At 41.5% G+C, this 19,054-nt stretch overlaps 1 protein-coding gene across 3 annotated transcripts in view; it reads left to right on the plus strand.

Moving 5' to 3' along the window:
- The first annotated feature begins 2,722 nt into the window (after positions 1-2,722).
- Positions 2,723-19,054, plus strand: part of arhgap21a (Rho GTPase activating protein 21a) — a 100,397-nt gene continuing 84,065 nt past the window's right edge. The window contains exons 1-2 of one of the 3 annotated variants that reach the window (XM_026180094.1): positions 2,723-3,149; positions 3,838-4,097. In XM_026180094.1, the coding sequence (XP_026035879.1) occupies positions 4,020-4,097 (78 nt within the window). In that variant the 5' untranslated portion in view covers positions 2,723-3,149; positions 3,838-4,019. Of the gene's footprint in view, positions 3,150-3,622; positions 3,672-3,837; positions 4,098-12,491; positions 14,139-19,054 lie in introns of those variants that run through there. The other 2 variants (XM_026180096.1, XM_026180093.1) reach the window with 2 other exon arrangements.

Consider the following 19,054-nt stretch of genomic DNA (forward strand, 5'->3'; position numbering starts at 1 on the left):
TGGATAAGTGGCAGAACACGGATGAGCAGAAAATTGTAATTACGGCTAAAATTACAGGCTTTAAAGGTGTTTATTTCTGCTGTAAAGTTGGGTATTTTAACACAGGAGTCAATGGAGCCCGACTCACTTTTGAAACCAACGTCAAGTGGCCATTAGATGAATTGCAGTTTTTGGCTCTGCCACACTGTCTTCATTTTATCACACATCAGCTTTGGCTTAACAAAAAAACAAAAAAGAACAGAAATTTTGTGAAATACAATCATTGCACAACCTTTTGTTTCTGAGAGCTTGATTAGAAAAATATGTTTGAAACTTTAAATTTCACTAATTAACACAAAAACCTTGTTATTTCTTTATGCTTGCAGATTCAGCTTTAAAATAAATTATTATGTACTGGACTTTTTACTCTACCCATTTATTATATATATGCATAATATTAATTAACAGAATTTGGATCTTAATAAAATACTGCTTCACTTTTACTGACGTGTCTCAGTACACAAATAGAAAGAACATCCTCTCCGCTTCTGTATTCCACTCAGTGACTGGCTGTCCAGTGTGCTTGATAGATTGACTGCCGCTGACTTTCGTCCAGTCATCGAACTGTGTGCCAGATCCACTTACACAACCTGGAGTAGGGAGTGATCCTCATCCTCTTAAACTCTCAAACTCTGCTACAGCTTAAAAAAATCCTTAATGAAGTTATATATGCCATGTCTGATGAATGTAAACCTTGCCCAAAGATTGTTTATGCCTCATGGGTTGTTGAGAACCTATTTTACATACACTCAGCATGCTGTGCTGGAAAGGCGTTTCCACCTGTCCTAATCCTAACGCTGCTGGGCTTTGAACTTGGGCTTCATGTGATGTACTAATCCAGCCAAGCATTTTGCTGCCACGAGAGAGCTGGTAATCTCCTCTCTGCTGAATGTCTGAGTCAGTCTGACTCTGCAGCGTTTGGCACGATGGAATCAGCAGTGAAAGTATTTTAAACAAAGTTTGAAACCCTGGAAAAATGCAGGGGAGATTTATCTGCTTCAGTGAGATATGAAAGAGGTTTCACCCACTCGAATACAGCAGCCTGCAGACTTTCTACAAGCTCTCAATGAGCTTTGTTCATTGATCTAAAATCCTCTGTCCTCACCATTCATAAAAACAGAACTGCGTGCACTCAATGTGTTGTGCACGTCAGAGTCTGCAGTGTTGAAGTAACTGAAGTGGAGGGAAAGCCCCACGTAAACAGAAACCAGTAAAACGTTTTATTTTTTATTTTATAGTTTTCTGGAGAATTTTTATGCACACGTGTGATTCATAGAGAAGCAGATTGTGGGTTGTTTGTGTGGGAAAATACTCCACCTCCAACTGAGTTTTGTCTCTGATGCAGAATAACACTTGATGTCAACTGCATTGAATAATGTGGCACGGGTTCAGTAAACAAATTAAATGAATATGAACCTCATGTTTACCATCACATAATGCAAGAGTCTCACTTGAATCATTTTAAAGTTCCCCATTGTCTGAATGAGGGTGCACCGGCTCTTTAGACAATAGAGATGCTCTCTGAAACCGGGGAAACCTCACCACAGTATGGGTGAAAAGAGTCCTATTGTCCTATCTTCTATTGTGCTGCTGGAGTAGCCTGCAAACAGAACACTGTCAGTCTTTGTCTTTGTCCGGATCAGCTGGGCATCCCTGTTTTTTCATGCTCTGCGGAGCCCCATGTGGCTGCCATGCCCTACATGTCACCGTAATAAAGTTAAGGACACTGCTGTTACAGTTGATAATGGAAAGGCAAATATGTTAGAAGCTCGGCATATGTGTAGCCCTCAAGCCTTTTTCCCCCCTCAGTATTTACAATGATGTTCTTGTGATTTCATTTGCTGTCTTTAAAAGGCTTAAATGGCTTATTGACACAGTAAGTGCTGATTAGCAAATGACTAGCTGTTTATTCTGTGAGTGTATAGTTGTCCCTGTCATTGTCACGAATGCCGATCATTAGTCATCAGTATTGGAAGATGATTTAAAAAGGGGTGGGAGGGTAAGGAGTTCAGTACTTCGGTAATTTTCAGATAAGCAGATTGACAATACGTATAAAGCACTAAAGCAAAAATAAAGTGCTAAAGTACTTAAGATTAGGAAACCACTTGAGAAGCCCCTCTTTTATTTATTGATTCATTCATTTATTTAAATTTTCCATTACTGAATTTAAAAAGACAATCTCAGTCATGTAAAAACATGAAGCTGTATTTGAATATAAAAGTGGTAACATAGTAACAAGCCTGTTCAAACAAAGAGTAAAGCTTCTGTTCTCAAATTTATTTTGAGTTTAAATGAAAAAGTGTTATCAGAAAAACTACATCAGAAGATTTATAAGGAGTATGTATAGTACTTTGAAATTATTTTTCAGTGTGTACAACATGTTATGCTTTAATAAAAATTAACTGGAAAATTAATTAGAAAAAAAATATATGGGTAAAAAATATATTTTGTTCATAGACTGGGGTAAGAAATACCGTACACACCGGAATACAAACTTAGTGTAACATAAAATACTATAGTAACAATGTAGCAAATAATAGTTTTCATCCAGTAACCAGAATGAACCAGCTTCTACCTTTTACTGAAATTGTTATGTAACAATGCTTTCCATTGGCCCGCTTTAAAATTCCAAATTTAAACTGATCACCTGATTGGGTTTCCACCAGCGGGAAGGCAAGGCCGAGGGGCGGAGCTTTGTGCTGGTCCGGAGATTCGTCAATCTATGTACAGATTGTCGCGCCGCCAACCGGGACCACATAGGAGTACACGTTACTTTTTTGTCTCTATTTGGAGAAATTTAACATCGAAGTGAAACACGCAAATGAGTGGAAATGAATGAGGTTTAATTTTCGTCGGGTCTCCCTGACGGAGAAATGTACACTGAAGGGCGTTTTCCGTATTTTTTCCAGTGTGTTTTTCCTAACAGGTAGTGAGCCTGAGCGCTCAGTCAGTGCAGCTCTGTAAGGAGACTGAATATCCCGCTTTGTAATCTCTTGACAGCCTTTTTAACCCATCTTTGGCTCGACGGAGGCTTGTCTACTCTCAACAGAAATATGGACTGTGTGTTTTTTTTGGATATTTTTGGGCGTTATTTTCTGAATTTGTAATAGGTATGGGTTTCTTCTTTTTCTCTTTTTTTCAATGTTCGCATTTATGGCAACAACCTGTCGTCCGCCTGGTTAGTATTTGGCAACAGGGAACCGTATTCATAGCCACAGGGGACGATTTTGTTGTTTAAAGTAGCCGAAAAATAACAAAAATGTTGCTTTTTCTGCAGCCTTTGTGTCATGTGTGAGAGAGAGTGAGCAGCGTATAGTATTATACACGGTGGCTGATGTATTGCCTTTACACCGCAGTGGCATACGTGGGGCTTGATGTGCACTTTCCTCCCCATGGAGTCACGAATAACGCTTTCATTTAACGCGCATATATTTGTGCAGATTATTATTTCAGGTGTGTCTTTAATTAAAAGCATTCGTTTAAAGAAAACAAACCCACTCCCCCTATGCACCTGCCACCGCTCACTTTTAGCTCTCCCTCAATTGAACTAGAGCTAGATTTTAGACAGGTGCTGACTGATTTCCCACTTTGGTATCTGTGTGCTACGATATCACTGTCATATTTCTAATTCTGTAAGAATTTAAGGCGGTATAAAGTCTATTAGAGACGTGTTGTTTTCTATCAATAATGATGCAAGGATGTGGCGTTCAGTGGCTGTAGTAATTTTCTAAAGGCTTGCAAAAGTCTGCAAAAGCTTGACTTAGTTTAACTTTTTTTTTTTAAATTATTTGTGCGTAGGTTTGAGCCATTGATGGACATGAAGAAGGAAGACGGTGTGGATTAGGATCTTCCCCTACCCATTTTTTCTTTTCTTTTTTCTTTCTTTCTTTCTATCTTTCTTTCTTTGGTTTAATCCCCCCTCCTCTCGTCCTAAATGTGGGCTCTAAAGGACTTCTTCCCCCTCTGCGGCTTGGAATGAAATGATGGCAGCACGTTGGAGTGATTCACCCCAGGACAATGAGGAGCGTAAACACAGAGCCATAACTCCATGTGGCAAGGTAGGACTAGCTGCAGGATGGTGGCAGTTGATCATATAACTGTTTATTGAGTGCATCAAAGTTCATTAAGGGCATTTTTTCCCCCTTCCATATGGACCATCTGTTTTTGACACAATGTGAGTTCTGTGCTGTTGTGCAAGGTGCTTGCATGTGGACTCACTTGTCAGAACTCATCACCTAAAACCTCCAAAGTACCTAACATCATCAGCGCTGTCATATAGAGGTATCATCACTTGCACAAAACCTGGGGCAAAATTTCAGAAGAGGGCAAACAAGGGAGTGTGAGCGTAGCGCACAGCACATCTTTCAGTGTTCGGGTTGACAGGGTTCATCTTTTTTTCTTCACTCTTGCAACTGTTTAAGTGCACAAAGAGAGTTTTATACTTGCGGCACTAATCTTACTGGGTCCTTTGTGTGTCTGCATGCCAAACTCTGATAAATGGCACATTGTGGAGCTCATCCTTTTCCTCTTGTGCGCCAGAGCTTCAGCGGTTACATCATCATAATCATCATCTCGGACCAGCTAGGCTTGAAGCATGTCATAACAGCATTGGACTGGTGGCATGTTTTGGATTAATCCATCATCAGAAAATGGCAACAGTCCTCTCTCTCTCTCTCTGTTTGTGTGTGTGTGTGACTCTAATCCTCTTACTGTGTCAGTACTAGCTGTGGATGGAGGACATACATTTTTGGAAATGGAGTAACTCAGCATCCTAGCAGAGCTGGACTGTTTTTGCAGTGGTTGATGGGGTTAAAAAGGAGGTGCCTGCTAATGCTTTTGGTTTAAAGTGAATCTTAATGAGGCCATCAGGCTGGATTGTCAGCAAACATAGTTTATATGTTGTCTGTAAAAACAAACTGCCATGAGGCAAAACCTTTTCCTTGTGTCTCAGCGGTGAAGTTTTCCACTTGCCTGTTTCTGCAATCTAATAAATGCTTGCCACAACATCACTTAACTCTCCCACACTGCGGAAAACTCCAATCACCATATCCCAGCAAGCTCCCAGCTTCCTTTTTCACTGGAAGTCCGATACTTAGAGCTTTTAATCAGCTGAGAACCACAGCTGATACTCGTAACATGCTCAGGGACAGCCCACTGAATCTGCAGGTTGATACAATTGAAATCTGACTCTCCATCACACCTCTGCTTCGCTGCTGAAGCCGTGACTCACCCATGACTCACCCATGAGTCAGTGCCTGTGTTTAACCTGAATATTTGCAGCCCGGGGCCTGACATATGAGCGAGGCAGGTGTTTTTATCCACCTGATGCCTGCCGCAGACAAACGCCCAATTTTAAAGCTTGGCTGCTTATGAACTGCTGTCTCCTCCCAGGGGTCTAGTGAGAGTGCTCCCGCTCTTCCTTCTCCAGCTTCCCACCCCCACCTCCATCATCTTGGCTTGTTAATGAGGGAGAATTCAGGGGGTGGCTTCTCTAAACCTGCCCCCACCAAACCCCATCCTGCTACTGCCAAAGCAATGGCAGCAACTCTGTGATAATTTAGACACAGCTGCCCGGGTCATTAGGAGAAAAACACCCCACACTGTCTATCCGTCTTATTTGTGTTCTTTTCTTTAGTCGACCTACTGTCACGTTCAGGCTAGCAGGGCAGCTATAAGGCAGCTGAGGCCCTGAGTTGTTTACATCTCAAAGTTCCAGTAAAAATATATTGAAAAGCAAAAGACTACACTATCTGTGAATGTTGTTTTTTTTACTATGGAGTCAGAGTGTGTGTCCTAAATAACCTTTTGTTTCAAGAACAAAACACATCAAACCAAAAAGAATATAAGCAGGTTAGCTCTTGGTTGCAGCTCATGTGTGCATGCATTATTAAATAATACCATATTAGGTGCTTCTGTTATAATAATAATAATAATAATAATGGATTGGATTTATATTGCGCTTTTCAAGGCACCCAAAGCGCTTTACAATGCCACTATGTCCTGTGGACAGACAAATGAAGCAGTTCTCCACCTGCTGTGGGTTCTGGTTAGACCCTCCAGTTTGTGGTGGATCTCTAGAGCAGAACAGGGACTACTGTTCAAAGACCATCTGTATCCATCTGTAGAGTGTGAGCCTCACAGTCAGCACATGAGCGTCTCTGGGCATTGACTTACTTTTGCTCCCAACCTCAATCGTCCACCATAACAAGTTTTTGGCACTACTGTGCTGACTTTTATTCGGACTCAGAGGTTGCTGTCTGGTTATCAACAACCGAACTTTCAAACTAAGAACGAAGGGGTTGTGCTCTAGACGATTAGTCATGGATGGCCTTGGTTTTCTGGGACACATGAGGCAAAAACGGGAAGAAAGGCTAAAATGGCTTTTTTTGGTCCACATGATGACTACTACTGGGAAAAACCTTTCTCTCTCCAATTCAGTTTCATTGTTACTTTCGGTGAAGAAAGAATTTGGGTTTCCAAACTAAAGGAGAATGAGAAATTGTTTGTAAAGGATTGGAAACATGTATGAAACTCTCCAGCTCTCCATTGATTGCATCCCTTGTTGAGGAGGAGGAGACCAGTGATGGTGCTCTAAGCAGCGGTGATGCTCTCTTTCTTGGACTAAATATAGCCCTTACTAATTCTGTAAACCCCTGCGCTTTTTTTCTTCTTCCTCACCCGTCCACATGCTTGTCTTTCACCCGTCCTCTATTCCCGCGTGTTTTCTACGATGCTATATTTAACCCGTGGAAAGACGAATGCTGAGAGGGGAAAAATGGAGTCACTGTACTGGAATCGCTGCCTTTTTTCTCCCGAATGCAATTAAAAGCAGCAAACACGTGAATGTTGGTCAGCACAAGTATCATTTTAGGGTTCAGGGAATGCGACACTGGTCAGTTTCTGTGGAAATTACAGAAAGAGTCAGGTTTTTTTTTTCCAAACAGATACCCAGCTGGACACGTCTTCAGTGTCACCTCCCAACCCTAATATGATTTCATGAAAATGAAATATCTAGCTATGGAGTGCAAAGTCTCCAAAGGATCTAACCGTGTTTGGGCCATGATGTTTTATCAGTCAAAGCAGTGACAAAGGGATGTCGATTTGCATACATCTGAAAAACAAATGTGTCTCGTTGCAGTAGATCAGGCCGCTTTTATGTTCTGCAAACAAGGCATTGACTTGGACATGACCTGGCTTCTGATTTAGCACACACACACACACACACACACACACACACACACACACACACACATAGAAGGTGTAATGGGAATAACCAGGAGCACGGTCTTTGAAGGGTTTTCCCATTTGAGAACGCCACTTCTCCCTCGCTCTGGTGATCAAACTGAAAGTGGAGTGCATGTGTGTATATTTTGGCATCTCTTATCGGAATCAAGCTTCCCAGCTATTTTTTTTTTCCTGGAAAAGACAAAAAAGGAAATCTGCATGCATGCTGCACTCAAATCAAGGTCACCCGGGATATGTGTGCATATGTGTGTTGGACCGCACCCGTATCTTTTCCTCTTGTGGAGGGGGTGACATTAACGCTCGGTAAGGCTTCTCCGCTCGGCCACACAGGCTGCAGTCACGCTGGACGCTATTTTTCCATTAGTTAGAAGCACAGACAGATGATTGATGGATGTGTAGGGGGGAAACAAATGGGTGGGAGCAGGAAGCGGGAAGATGAGAGTTTATCCAGTGGAAAAAAAAACAAACCCTTTCCTCATCTTTTGTTTATTTATTTATTTATTTTTTTGTTGTTGTTGCCAATTGGCTCAGTGTCGCAGCCTCTTCTGCCTGGATGCCCCCGCCCCTACGTAAGATTAAGGGAGGGCAGGGGGGTGGTAGGAGTTTGGGTGGTGGTGGTAGTGGGGGGGTTGCACATGTAGGCAGACAGGCAGAACAGAACCAGTCTAATGCTCAGTGAGCATGATACACTATCCATTACACATGCCCAAGGCACCTCCATCAACACTTGCCCCCTATCTGGCTCTCTTTGGCTCCGAGGCATGACATACACTGCTCAGATGTGTGCTCAGTTGATCTGCATAGCACATTTCTTAAGGCGGTATTCACACTCCTCCTCCTTCATCCTGTCATATTCTACACCCTGCACGCTTCATGAACCACAGATTATGTAATGCACTGCGCTGTGGCTGCTGGTAGATAATGAATATGTGGAACACATACATCGAAAAAGAGCAAACATTTCATATGACCTTTTCTTACATTTATTATTTATTTTGGAAGTGAAGCATATACTGTATAGCTGTTATTCATTAGCAGTGTCTGCGTAGGTTCTCAGTCATCCAGGTCATGGTAATCTAATGAGCTTAAAGTTTCTTGAAGATGTTTCACCTCTCATCTGAGAAACTTCTTCAGTTCAGCGCATTAGCAGTGTTTGTTTTTGAAAGGACCTTATGTAACAGGCTGTTATCAGAATACATATCGTAACCTGTGGTGTTAGTCTGGGTTCTGAGGTCTTGGCAGGAAACCACATTATTTCCTGTTAGCATCAGCAGTGGAAGTGAACAAGGGCACTCTGATGAAGGAATGATTTCATGAATGGATGGCAGCAAAGCCACTGGAAGCTGTTGGAGGTTTATTTAATATGGCCTTTAAAGTGTACAACACCAAACTGAACACAGCTTCTTGATCACAGTCTGGCAGTTGTTCACAGAAAAATAAGTGGAACTGGTGAGGTCAGCGTGAGTATATTTAATGTTGCACATACTGGAGCGCTCTCGGTCTGCTATAATGCTAACTGAGTGACACAAGACAAATAGGTGAGCTGTGCAAGTGCTGCTCTGCATGCACATGGTGGGTGAGAGGAGAGACATGGAAGCATGTCAACTGAACAGGCAAATAAGTATGAAGTCATAATATTTGCCTGTTGTTTTCTATGTTTGTTTAAAGTTTCTTTATAGTTCTTTCGAGTTATTGTTGCAGGTGTTCAGGCCTGCCAGACTGTCGGGATGCATGCTGCTGGTAGGAACTCTTGACCACAGTTACTAAATGACAAGCTAACAGTTAATGCTAGAAAACCTCTGCGATTTAATACTCTAATTTACAGTTGGGGAATATGGGATGTTTTTTGTTTGTTGAAGCCTTAAATATAATTTTAATCAGAGCTAGGCCACACGGGAACCTTTTAGACCATGGGTCTTTGGTGGAAAAAAGTGGTCCCAGTGGGTTGTGGCATCCCCAGGAGAAGGAGCTGGGAATGACCTTTTGGCTGCTGGGGATGCCTTAGTCATGACTGATGAAAAGGTGGAGCACGAGCTGGGCTGGCGGATTGGTGTAATGTCATCAATAATAAAAGCATTGTACCAGACAGTTTTAGTCAAGAGAGGATTGAGCGGAACGTGTCTTTTTCGATTTTACCAGAGCAGAGAGTCTATGTTCCAGCCGTCACTTATGTTTGTGAGAGCTGAGTGATGACCGAAAGCATAAAGTTGCAAATACAAAGGTCGGAAGTTTGGCTAGCCTCTGCCTTAGAGACAGGGTGGGGAGGTCAGATAGAAGTCTCAGAGCGGAGCCCCTGCTCCTTCATGTTGAAAGGAGATAGTAAGGTGGTTAAGGCATCTGGTTTGGATGCCTCCTGGGCACCTCCTTTTGGAAGTTTTCCAGGCACGCCCAACTGGGAGGAGACCCTGGGGTAGACCCAGAACCTACTGAAGAGATTTTATATATATATATATATATATATATATATATATATATATATATATATAAAATCTCTTCAGTAGGTTCTGCTTCCACCAGGGGAACTTGAGAACGCCTCAAGTTCCCCTGGTGGAACTGGAAAGTGTTGCTGATTGATCAGCTATTTGTTTTGACAAAAATGTAATAATAATCAATGAAACCATTTTGCACATTATACAAACAAACAATAGCAAATGTGTTTCTAAATTAGTCTTAAAACGTTAGGTTGAAAGAACAAGCAGTCTGAAGTCATTACACAGGGTAAAATCGGCTGCATTTAGGCAGTGCTTTTCTAGACTTATTAATGTCTCACAGCACAAGTCATAATCAGATTATTCTGGTCACCATTGACGTCATGTTTATTTAACACAATAACTCAATAACTTTTGAAAGAGCTTAACAAAACAAATTGATTTGCAGCTGTTTTTTCTTGTTTGGCTTCTTGAAACTAAGGTTACCAAATGGCTTAATTTGTCGTAGCCTTCTTGTTCAATAACGACTTTCTTACTGTCATCTTGGTCCAAGCAGAACTAAACCTGAGCTAGCATGCTGCCGTCTGAGGTTTGAGTTTGAACACATAAAGTACAGTTTTTAAATATCACTCACATACACAAATTAATGATACATAGCGCAATGATTTTTTGGGGTGGGACCGTGGGAGGGTTTAGTTTCTTGACTAAAGGCACTTCCACGTACTTTCCTCTTAGCGGATCGCCTGCTCCACCTCCTTGGGATTTCTTTACCTGCATTTTCTGTTTAGCAGTCATAAAAATTAGCTATCTGGATGGATTTGGACTGAATAAAAATGCTAATTTTGATGTGTATTAACTCTTCTCCACTGATGTTAATAACCCACCTCATCCATCTGCTGTCTCAATAAGCCTCGTGTCCTTTTGTGACTTTCATGGCGTTCTCTTCCTGATGGCCTCATCTATTTTCCGTCAGTGAACTGAGGTAACGTGGATATCTGTGGAACACACATGCGCTGTGTGTTGTTTTGAATGCGAGGTCGTGTGGCACTGCCTGCGTGAGAGCGCCACGAGATCCATAACTCACAATTGATTGGATTATATTGGCTTCATCGTGGGGGGAGGGCACATGCTTTTGCTCTTTACCGGACTATTCCTGGCATGTGACGGGGGGAGTTTTGGAGCCACATGGTGCTGCATTATGTCACAGCGGTTTACTGTCTAGATGTTATTTAGACAGTTGTGTGTCAGTAATTCAGCATTTTATGCTTTAAATTATTCCAGCATGAGATAATTTGGACTAACGTGAGGTCTTTAATTTCCAGAAATCTAAAACAAATTCTGCTATTATAAGGAAAACTGAACTGATGCAAAGTCCTCTCTCACAAACTGCTTTCAGAATATTTTTCAGAAACATTTTGATGCCTTTTAAGAGGTAATTTCACTTTTTTGAAACATCGCCAAGGAATGACGCACTTTATTAGAATTGCCTGGCCTAGATTTAGATATTGTGGGAACAGTGAGTCCTCGTTGAAGATATTGGTCGAAGATTTGCTTGTATTAATCCCCCTGACTTCTTAAGCATTTTGTTGTGTTTTGTTTTAAATGTAAGATGTCAAAACATCGGCTTTGACGTCCTTAATCTCGCCAGGAAGTCTGCAGACAGCTGGACGGTTTGACTGACATCATGTTTTGACTTATTCTATGTGATATTTTGGCTTGTCTTGCTGAGCATCTTGACAGAAGCCCCCTCCACCCATGTGGTTATTTTTTTTAAGCTAACCAGACATATTTGGTGCCTCCACTCTGGAGGTAAAGTTAGCTGTAAGTTTAAAGAAGCAATTTCACAGTAAAATCAAATATGCATGTTTTAATTCCAGTCTGCAGACTTCACACCAAACATCTACATTTACATCTTGTCACTCCCATGAATGTCAGCCTCTCCTCACAGCTATATGCCATCGACTGCCTATAAAAGATAGAGATAGCCACTGTGACTTCATCCTTATTTACATATTATCTTTTTGTTCTGAAAGTGACCATATTATGGTGAGAGGGTGAGGTACTAAGTTAACTACTAGAGTCACTGCAACTGGTTAAAAATGTACATTTATAAATAGTACGGGTGCAGTGTATAGACACAGATATAGGTCATTAATGGTAAGTAACAGACTAAGAAATTCACGGGAACTGAAGCAAAATTTTTTTGACTCAATAAGCTGTAATGTTTGTCACATAATTACAATAAAAACAGTGTACTGAGACCTAGGACACTGTGTTTGCACACACTGGCCACACTTTATAAATGCTTAAAGCTGGGCTTAAAATCCACATGGATTATTATAAGTAAATTCACATGTTGCATAGTTGTTATCCATATAGATCTAAACAGTTTTTCATACTAGGCTATAATAAGCATGCTTTGGTGTAACGTTGAGCATTTTAACATGTGAGACCATAGTGACTGAAGCAAGCCTCAAGTGGCCAGGTGAGGAACTGCAGTTTCAGGTACTTATTGTGTCTGCACTTTGTTACAGGTTGATTTTGTAGTTTGATAGAATGAAAATAGTTCCTATATGAAATTGCTCACCACAAACTCCCACAGTGGACACCCCTTTAATTAAGTTTAGTAGACATCTCTATAGATGATATCCCTAAAAAAGGGAAACTCATATCAGAGCAATCTAGGTGGGTAAATAGCACTATAGCCCAGAGGAAAAAGCAGAGAAGAGCCAGTGAGTGTTCATCTCCCGAGCTGGTGAGCACTGAGTTTTGGGTAGCCATGTCTGGTCTCCGGTCGAGTGTGGGGACTTGGCTGACCTTTTGGGCCAGACTGTGTTTGTAGCCTCCTGACCTGACACAGTCTCATGTCTGCATGATTACTTAAGCTGTCTCACTCTTCTTTTAAAAATATGAAAGGAGTACTGCTGCTGCTGTTGGTGCCAGTTCACTGTTGTCCCCTTGTGTGTGCAGATGTCACTCAAAAGTTGAACGTTTTCAGATGAGGGCACGATAATTTTATGGATTACATATTCTGAATTTTGCACACGTTTAATTATAATTCCTGCTTAGGCTTTGCAATCTTTAGAGAAGGAGAAAAACAGAAGCTTTTATTAAAAATGTATGAATATTTTAAATCCCACCTCAGGCTGCTTTGTAGTTATGGCGTTTCTCATTTGAAGTGGATTTAATGCATCTCCCTGATGAAGCAGGCTGTCACAGTCACAAGCATCTGGACGTCATAGAGCATCAAAGGAGTGGAAGAAACATAAGTAGTCCCAGGCAGCTGTTTACTGGCATCCAGTAGTTTGCAGATTCTGTCTTCTCACATGTTAAAATGATTCACTGCATACTTTTTCTTTCTTTTAAAAGCTTTATTTCTTTGATATCCCACAGCGAGAGGAAGTCTTAAACTGGACGCTCATTTACTTAAGAGCGCAAGGTGGGACTTTGCTCTGTGAGGGTGGGGGCTGCGGCACTCCTCCAGCCTTTTGTCAGGGAGTCTGAAGAGTTTTTTGCAGAGTAATGAAATAAATAACTCAGGCTGCACAGCGTCCCGCATTGCCGGCAAAGTGCAGCATCACTCAGGTTTTCAGATTGAGGCAGAGCGCCTGCATAGCGCCTCCCTACTATACCTTCTTGCAGAATATCTTGTGCCCCGTTTAGGTATTACAAGCATTTAATTGAGCTTCAGTATGAGACTGCAGAGGAAGATATGGATCAAGTCAAAGACAGAGACTTTTAAGGAGGCAGAGGAAGAGAGGAGGGTAGTCATTTGGTTGTCCTGCATTGTGGCCTGATGCATGTAGATTAAGAGTGATCCTGTGCCGCTCTCAATCTCAAGCTGCCTGTGCCTGGTACCACTACAGAGATGAGCACCGGGAGGCACAGCCAGCCTGGAAGAGAGACAGAGAACATCAAAAAGAGCCTAGCAAAACGCAGAGGCGCATAGCAAGGAGAGGCGCATCCTTCTGCGTTGTCTTTTAGGCGTCGCCGCCGCCGGTCAGCATGCTGTTAACTCTTTTCTCCTACTCCTCTCTCTTTTTTCTTTCTTTTAAATGCAAAGATAATCCCCCGAGTTTCTGTGCAGCCTGAATCATTAACATATTGTTCATTAAGCGTGTCTGGGGCGATGGCCACAGCTGACAGGGTACCTGCTGGGCTTGCAGATGGGCACGTGGACGTACCCTTCTGCTGATGCTTCTCTCTCGGCTCCTCGCACTCGCCTCTCCGGGGTGGAGAAGAAGTAGCGACGGTGCCAGCAGGGTGCCGCTGGGCACAGCGGGGTATGGTACACACAGCTGAGGGGCAGGTGTCTGGGCGGCTCATGTTTCTTCAGTGATAATGGCTCATCTTAAAGTTCTCGACTGTATGATTAACAACAACTGGAGGTTGATCTGTGATCTGTACTGCGCCTGGAGCAATCAGGTCAGTCTTCTCTTTTCTTTTTTCTTTGGTATTATAACAATATTTAGAGCCATCTTGCTGTAAGGCTGTTTTTAGCTATCAGACTAACATAGTTCCCTTACGCGAGTCATTCCCATTGCAGCAGTCATGCAGCAGCATTACTTTGACCTGTAGATATCAGTCACCTCTCCTTACTCTTCTTTACGAACTCGCCTTCCTCCCTAGCCCCTGTTTCTCTCTGGAGTTCTCCAGCAAAGGCATCCCTGACATTTCGGGTATTAATAGCCAGCATTCATTCAGAAGTGCAGTGTGGAATTAGAGACTGTGGAGTGCTCGGCATGCTGACCTCTGAGTGTCCCTGTTCTTGCAGACAGAGTGCCTCGTGTAGCCTCAGGTGGCTCGACGCTAAACTTGGTTTTATAAAATCAGTCTTACGAAGTGATTTAATAAGAAGTATTCTCTGTCCAGCACAACTTATTGGAAGGACTGTGGAGGAAAAACTAGATTGAATACGATAAGCGCGATAAGAGAAATACTGACCCAGTTGGGAGCAGTGGTACATTTTTTGCATCAATTACTATGATGATGGTTGTTTTCTTGCATTGGTTTGCATTTTTTTTTTAAATTAAATTTTTGTTGATTCTATAAATTCAGGTGGAAAGATAATGCTGGACATATTTTAAAGCAAAGGTGTTGGGATAATGTGAATATCACTGTTATATAGCTATTGGAGAAAGCAAAATAACCTTAAAATTATAGAAAAAGACTGAAAAAAATGCTGAACAACTTTTTTTAAAAATTTAGCTTGAAGCAGCAAATGAAACAGGCATTTTCCAAATTTTTGGCAACGTTATCATGCAGACTGAGCTTACAAGCTATCTGAGAGCACATGCCAGGTGTTTAGCTGCGTCTGTGTGCTGCTAGCTCTATCGGCAGTTACCGTAATGCGGTGGCCGGCTTCAACATATCGCCCAACATTGATTCGGGCTCATTTGTAAATGCAAAAAATACTCTTGATTGGTGTTCAAAAGTGAAGAATAAACTTATCGGGTTAGCTTAGAATCAAAGCCTGGCTGCTGAAATCTAGAGGAAGTTGTACTTTTACTCTTTAATGGGGGTGGGATGTCTAGTAAAGGGTGAAGTCGTCCTATGTTGAGAGAATGATGTAAGCGCCAGGACATCCAAGTATATGAATATGGATGTCTCGTCCATACAATGCTGTTTTCTGTGTTATCTAGTTTGGATCCATCTGTCTTTACATGCAGAGAAGTCAACTTGGCACCATAACAAACCCTTCATATCTCTGACATGCCTCTTAGGCTTTTTCACTGGATACCCACACAGACAGCTCATTGTTTCATGCATTTTTCCCCTCTCCCTTTTTTCATTTTGCCATGGAATGCCTGATGTGAGGACTAAAGAAGTCTTGCCGTGTTGAGCAATGTGGCAGCTCTGCTCTCTGGCTTGCCCCTTCCCCTAATTTAATTTTAGCTGCGCTGAAAATTGTTTGCGTCCCAAGCCGAACTGATAGGCCTCTGTTTCCAGAGAGCCGCTGCTGTCCAGGGCGCTGAAAACAGCCTTTGTGTGCCAGTAGCACAGCACCGAGGCTCCATAAAATATTTACAGGCTCACACCTGGTGTGAAACTACGAGAGAGAGGCCAGGGAATCAACAACACTGCCACCAAATAACTGTGAGGCCCCGGCACTATTAATATTCAAGTTAAACAAATAATCAAAGACTATCTCAAAGTTATTATTTGGTTGGGGGATTGCTTTATTCTTAACAGGTTTGAATTAAACACTTATACATCAGATAACACTTGAAATTAATGTCATGTTGTTTAAACATTGTGTTTTATCAGTCGCATGTCTAAATAAAGAAGTAAAAGAAAGTTTTTCAGGCACCAGATGGGGTTAAGTTAAAGCTGTTGGATCTACTCCTAATTTTGGAAACTCCTTCAACCTCCCCTCTATACTGCATTGGATACGGGAGCGACATCTGTAACCCTCTGAAACCAACAGTTGACCAGCTGTGTGACAGTGAGAGTAGCTGGTAATATAGCCTACTTTTGGTTCTTTTTGTTTCCATATATTACTTATTACTGGAGTGTTATGTATATGAAAACCTCCTGAGAGGCCATTACTTGGACCTTTGTACAAGTGCTGTAACCTTTGTGATGGACATTTAGAAATAGAATTTCTCCAGCAGAACTATGGTTGTTTGCCGTTTTATTCTACGAATGCCAATTTTTTTCACCAAACAATGCACCTTAACTCCAACTAGGACTAGGCCAATTAATCACATTTTATTTTCACATTACAATTGGCTTCCTGGGGTCCAACTATCATGGAAACAAGATTGATTACTCTCCTTCGTGAAGCCCGCCCTGTTGAGATTCACTTGAGCCAAGATGAAGGAAAGAGAGTGTTTGGTTATCAGAGCTGTTAGAAGATTAAAAAGTTGTATCAGTGTTTTTGAAGATGAACATAATCACTGCTGCTGTAGACCTTCTGTGGCTCGCAAGATGCAAGATTCACAGTAAAAAAACACATCCTGGTTTTGGCCAAACTCCCATTTGTATCCTGGGAGTGTCCCACTGTCCATCTGTCCACAGTTCACATGCATTGCTACTCCTCCTACAGTATTGGGAAGGATTTGGTCAAACTTGCATGCAACAATCATCCGATGGGTCCTCATCCAGATTGGACTCTAGGTCAAGGTCATATATGTTGTTTTGAGATTATGGTTTTTTTTATACTACTAGAAAAAATCTGATGCCCAACAAATATGTTTCATGCAGCACTGTAATAAAATCATTTCCAGATTTTTTAAGCAGGGTTTAATTTTTCAGTCATCTTTGCATGCATAATTATACCCCAAAGGCCAATTAGGCAACAGAAAGAAACCCTTCATTATAATTTTCTTTTGTTCTGAGCAGCCTCACCTCCAATAGTTAAATCAAAGATTTACTGTAGCTTGTGTTATGCTAATAGTGGCTAACAGACTGGTAGATTATTAGCATCATGCAGATGTGTTGATGTTGATAAAAAAACAAAAAAAAAAAAAACTTCATCAAACAGCATAGTGTTATTTTTTTTTTTTTTTAGGTTTTTTCAGTTTCACTATTTTAAAAACTTGTTATGAGTAAAAACTGTTACTCTTGTCTTTAGGTTTAAGTCTCTTTTAATATGCATACAAACTAAAGCAACTACCAGTCGTAGGTAGCATCAGTTCCACCTTGGCTGGTTGGATGTTTCACCTCACTTTGGTCTGAGGAGTACTTCTGACATGGCACTAGGGGGTTAAACATGAGAGTGTATGTGTCATGGGGGCACACTGTCACGACCTTACGCTGTCAAAAGACCTCAAAGAGCAACTAGAATTAATAATTCATCGATGAGGAAAGCAATTATACAGGGCCTTGCTTGCATTGGGGGTGGGGGGACCCTGGGGACTCTAATTGGCCCACCTGCTCTCTTTTCTCTAAGGGGTTGGTGAGGTGACTGGATGTAAGGGCGCTGTGTATATCCGCACTGTCTTTGTTTGGATGCCTCTGGCTCTGAGCTGTACACGTGGGGGGATGGCTTTTTTTGTTGGTGTGTTGGAAGCCATCTCTGACATCCCCATATTGATGGACCACACCCAAAACCAGAGGAAGGGCTTTCCAAGCGCTCCATGAAGCTTTATTAGTATTTTTATTGGTATTTTAGTAGTATTAGTAAAATGATTTTCCTAAACAGCAGATCCTTGTGTATATTAATAATAAGTTAAATGCGATGGTTTATTTCAAGGTGTTGGGTATGTTAATGCACTTTGACTACTTCTTGGGGCTGAGGTTTTAATTAATTAATGGCAGCAGGAAGCTGCAGATTAGTTAATAGCTCTAAACATAATTAAACTGGCATACACTTGAGTAGAAAACCTTTTTTTTGGCTTCGTGTGGTCTTGCAGTAAACCCCTTTTCAGCGTCTGATGTGTGTCGGCCCACTGTCGGCTGGTCTTTCTCTCTGTCCGTCTGTCCCTTTCTCTCCTTTCTCCTTCCATCTCCATTTCTCCTTTGTGGAGAGGAATTCCAGGCTGTTGGCCCGCACAATTGCCCGTCCATTAGCATATGAAAGCAGCCGAGGGGCAGTGAGATGAGGCGGGAAAAAGGGAGGGAAGGGGAGTCATAAAACTTTCAAATCAGTTCCGAGCAGACTTCAGAACTTTAATCAGCCCCATGCTAGCACATGTGCCTCTGTGGCATGCATTTTCCTCGGGGAAATCTTTATGTTTGTTAATGAAGAAGCGCATAGTTGTCTGCTCATTTGGTTTGATGCTTGAGGTTTTACTCTCGAATTATGTTGAACTATTATGCTTGACAATTTGAGCATGTCAGTAAAAAAAAAAAAAGAGAGAGAAACTTGTTTATCTGTTCAACTACGTTTTTTCAGCCTGAAATGTCCGAACACTCATGATGATATAGTCTGATCATGTGCTTGTCTCAGGCATAAAATCAGTCATTCATAAGGATTTGATTCCTTGAACTTAGATCATAAGGTGGAGGATACATCTAATCACTTGTTTTCTGAGACTTTCTAGCATTCTGTCATCAACACTAGAAGAAGAAAATAATGTGAAAATATTGACATTTTCAGTATTTGATGATTTTTATATAATTTCTGTTTTTTGGAAGTGATAGGTTTGATTGACAGAGAATCCATAAATCACTGGTGTGTGTCGGTCACCCTCTCCATGAAACCCTTGTTCCTCAGTGGCTCATTTAGCTAAGATGGATTGATGAATAACTTGAGATTTTTTTTTCCCTCTTAGTAAGTAATTTAAAGAATTAAAACCTCCATCATGGGGTATCTAGGGTTTCCAGCACCTGGGCTGCATTCAGTCTCAAGAAAAAAAAAAAAGGAAAACATTTTATTAAATTAAACAGCACTTAAG

The sequence above is a fragment of the Astatotilapia calliptera genome, chromosome 9 (assembly GCF_900246225.1).
Source record: "Astatotilapia calliptera chromosome 9, fAstCal1.2, whole genome shotgun sequence".
Taxonomy (NCBI): Eukaryota; Metazoa; Chordata; class Actinopteri; order Cichliformes; family Cichlidae; genus Astatotilapia; species Astatotilapia calliptera.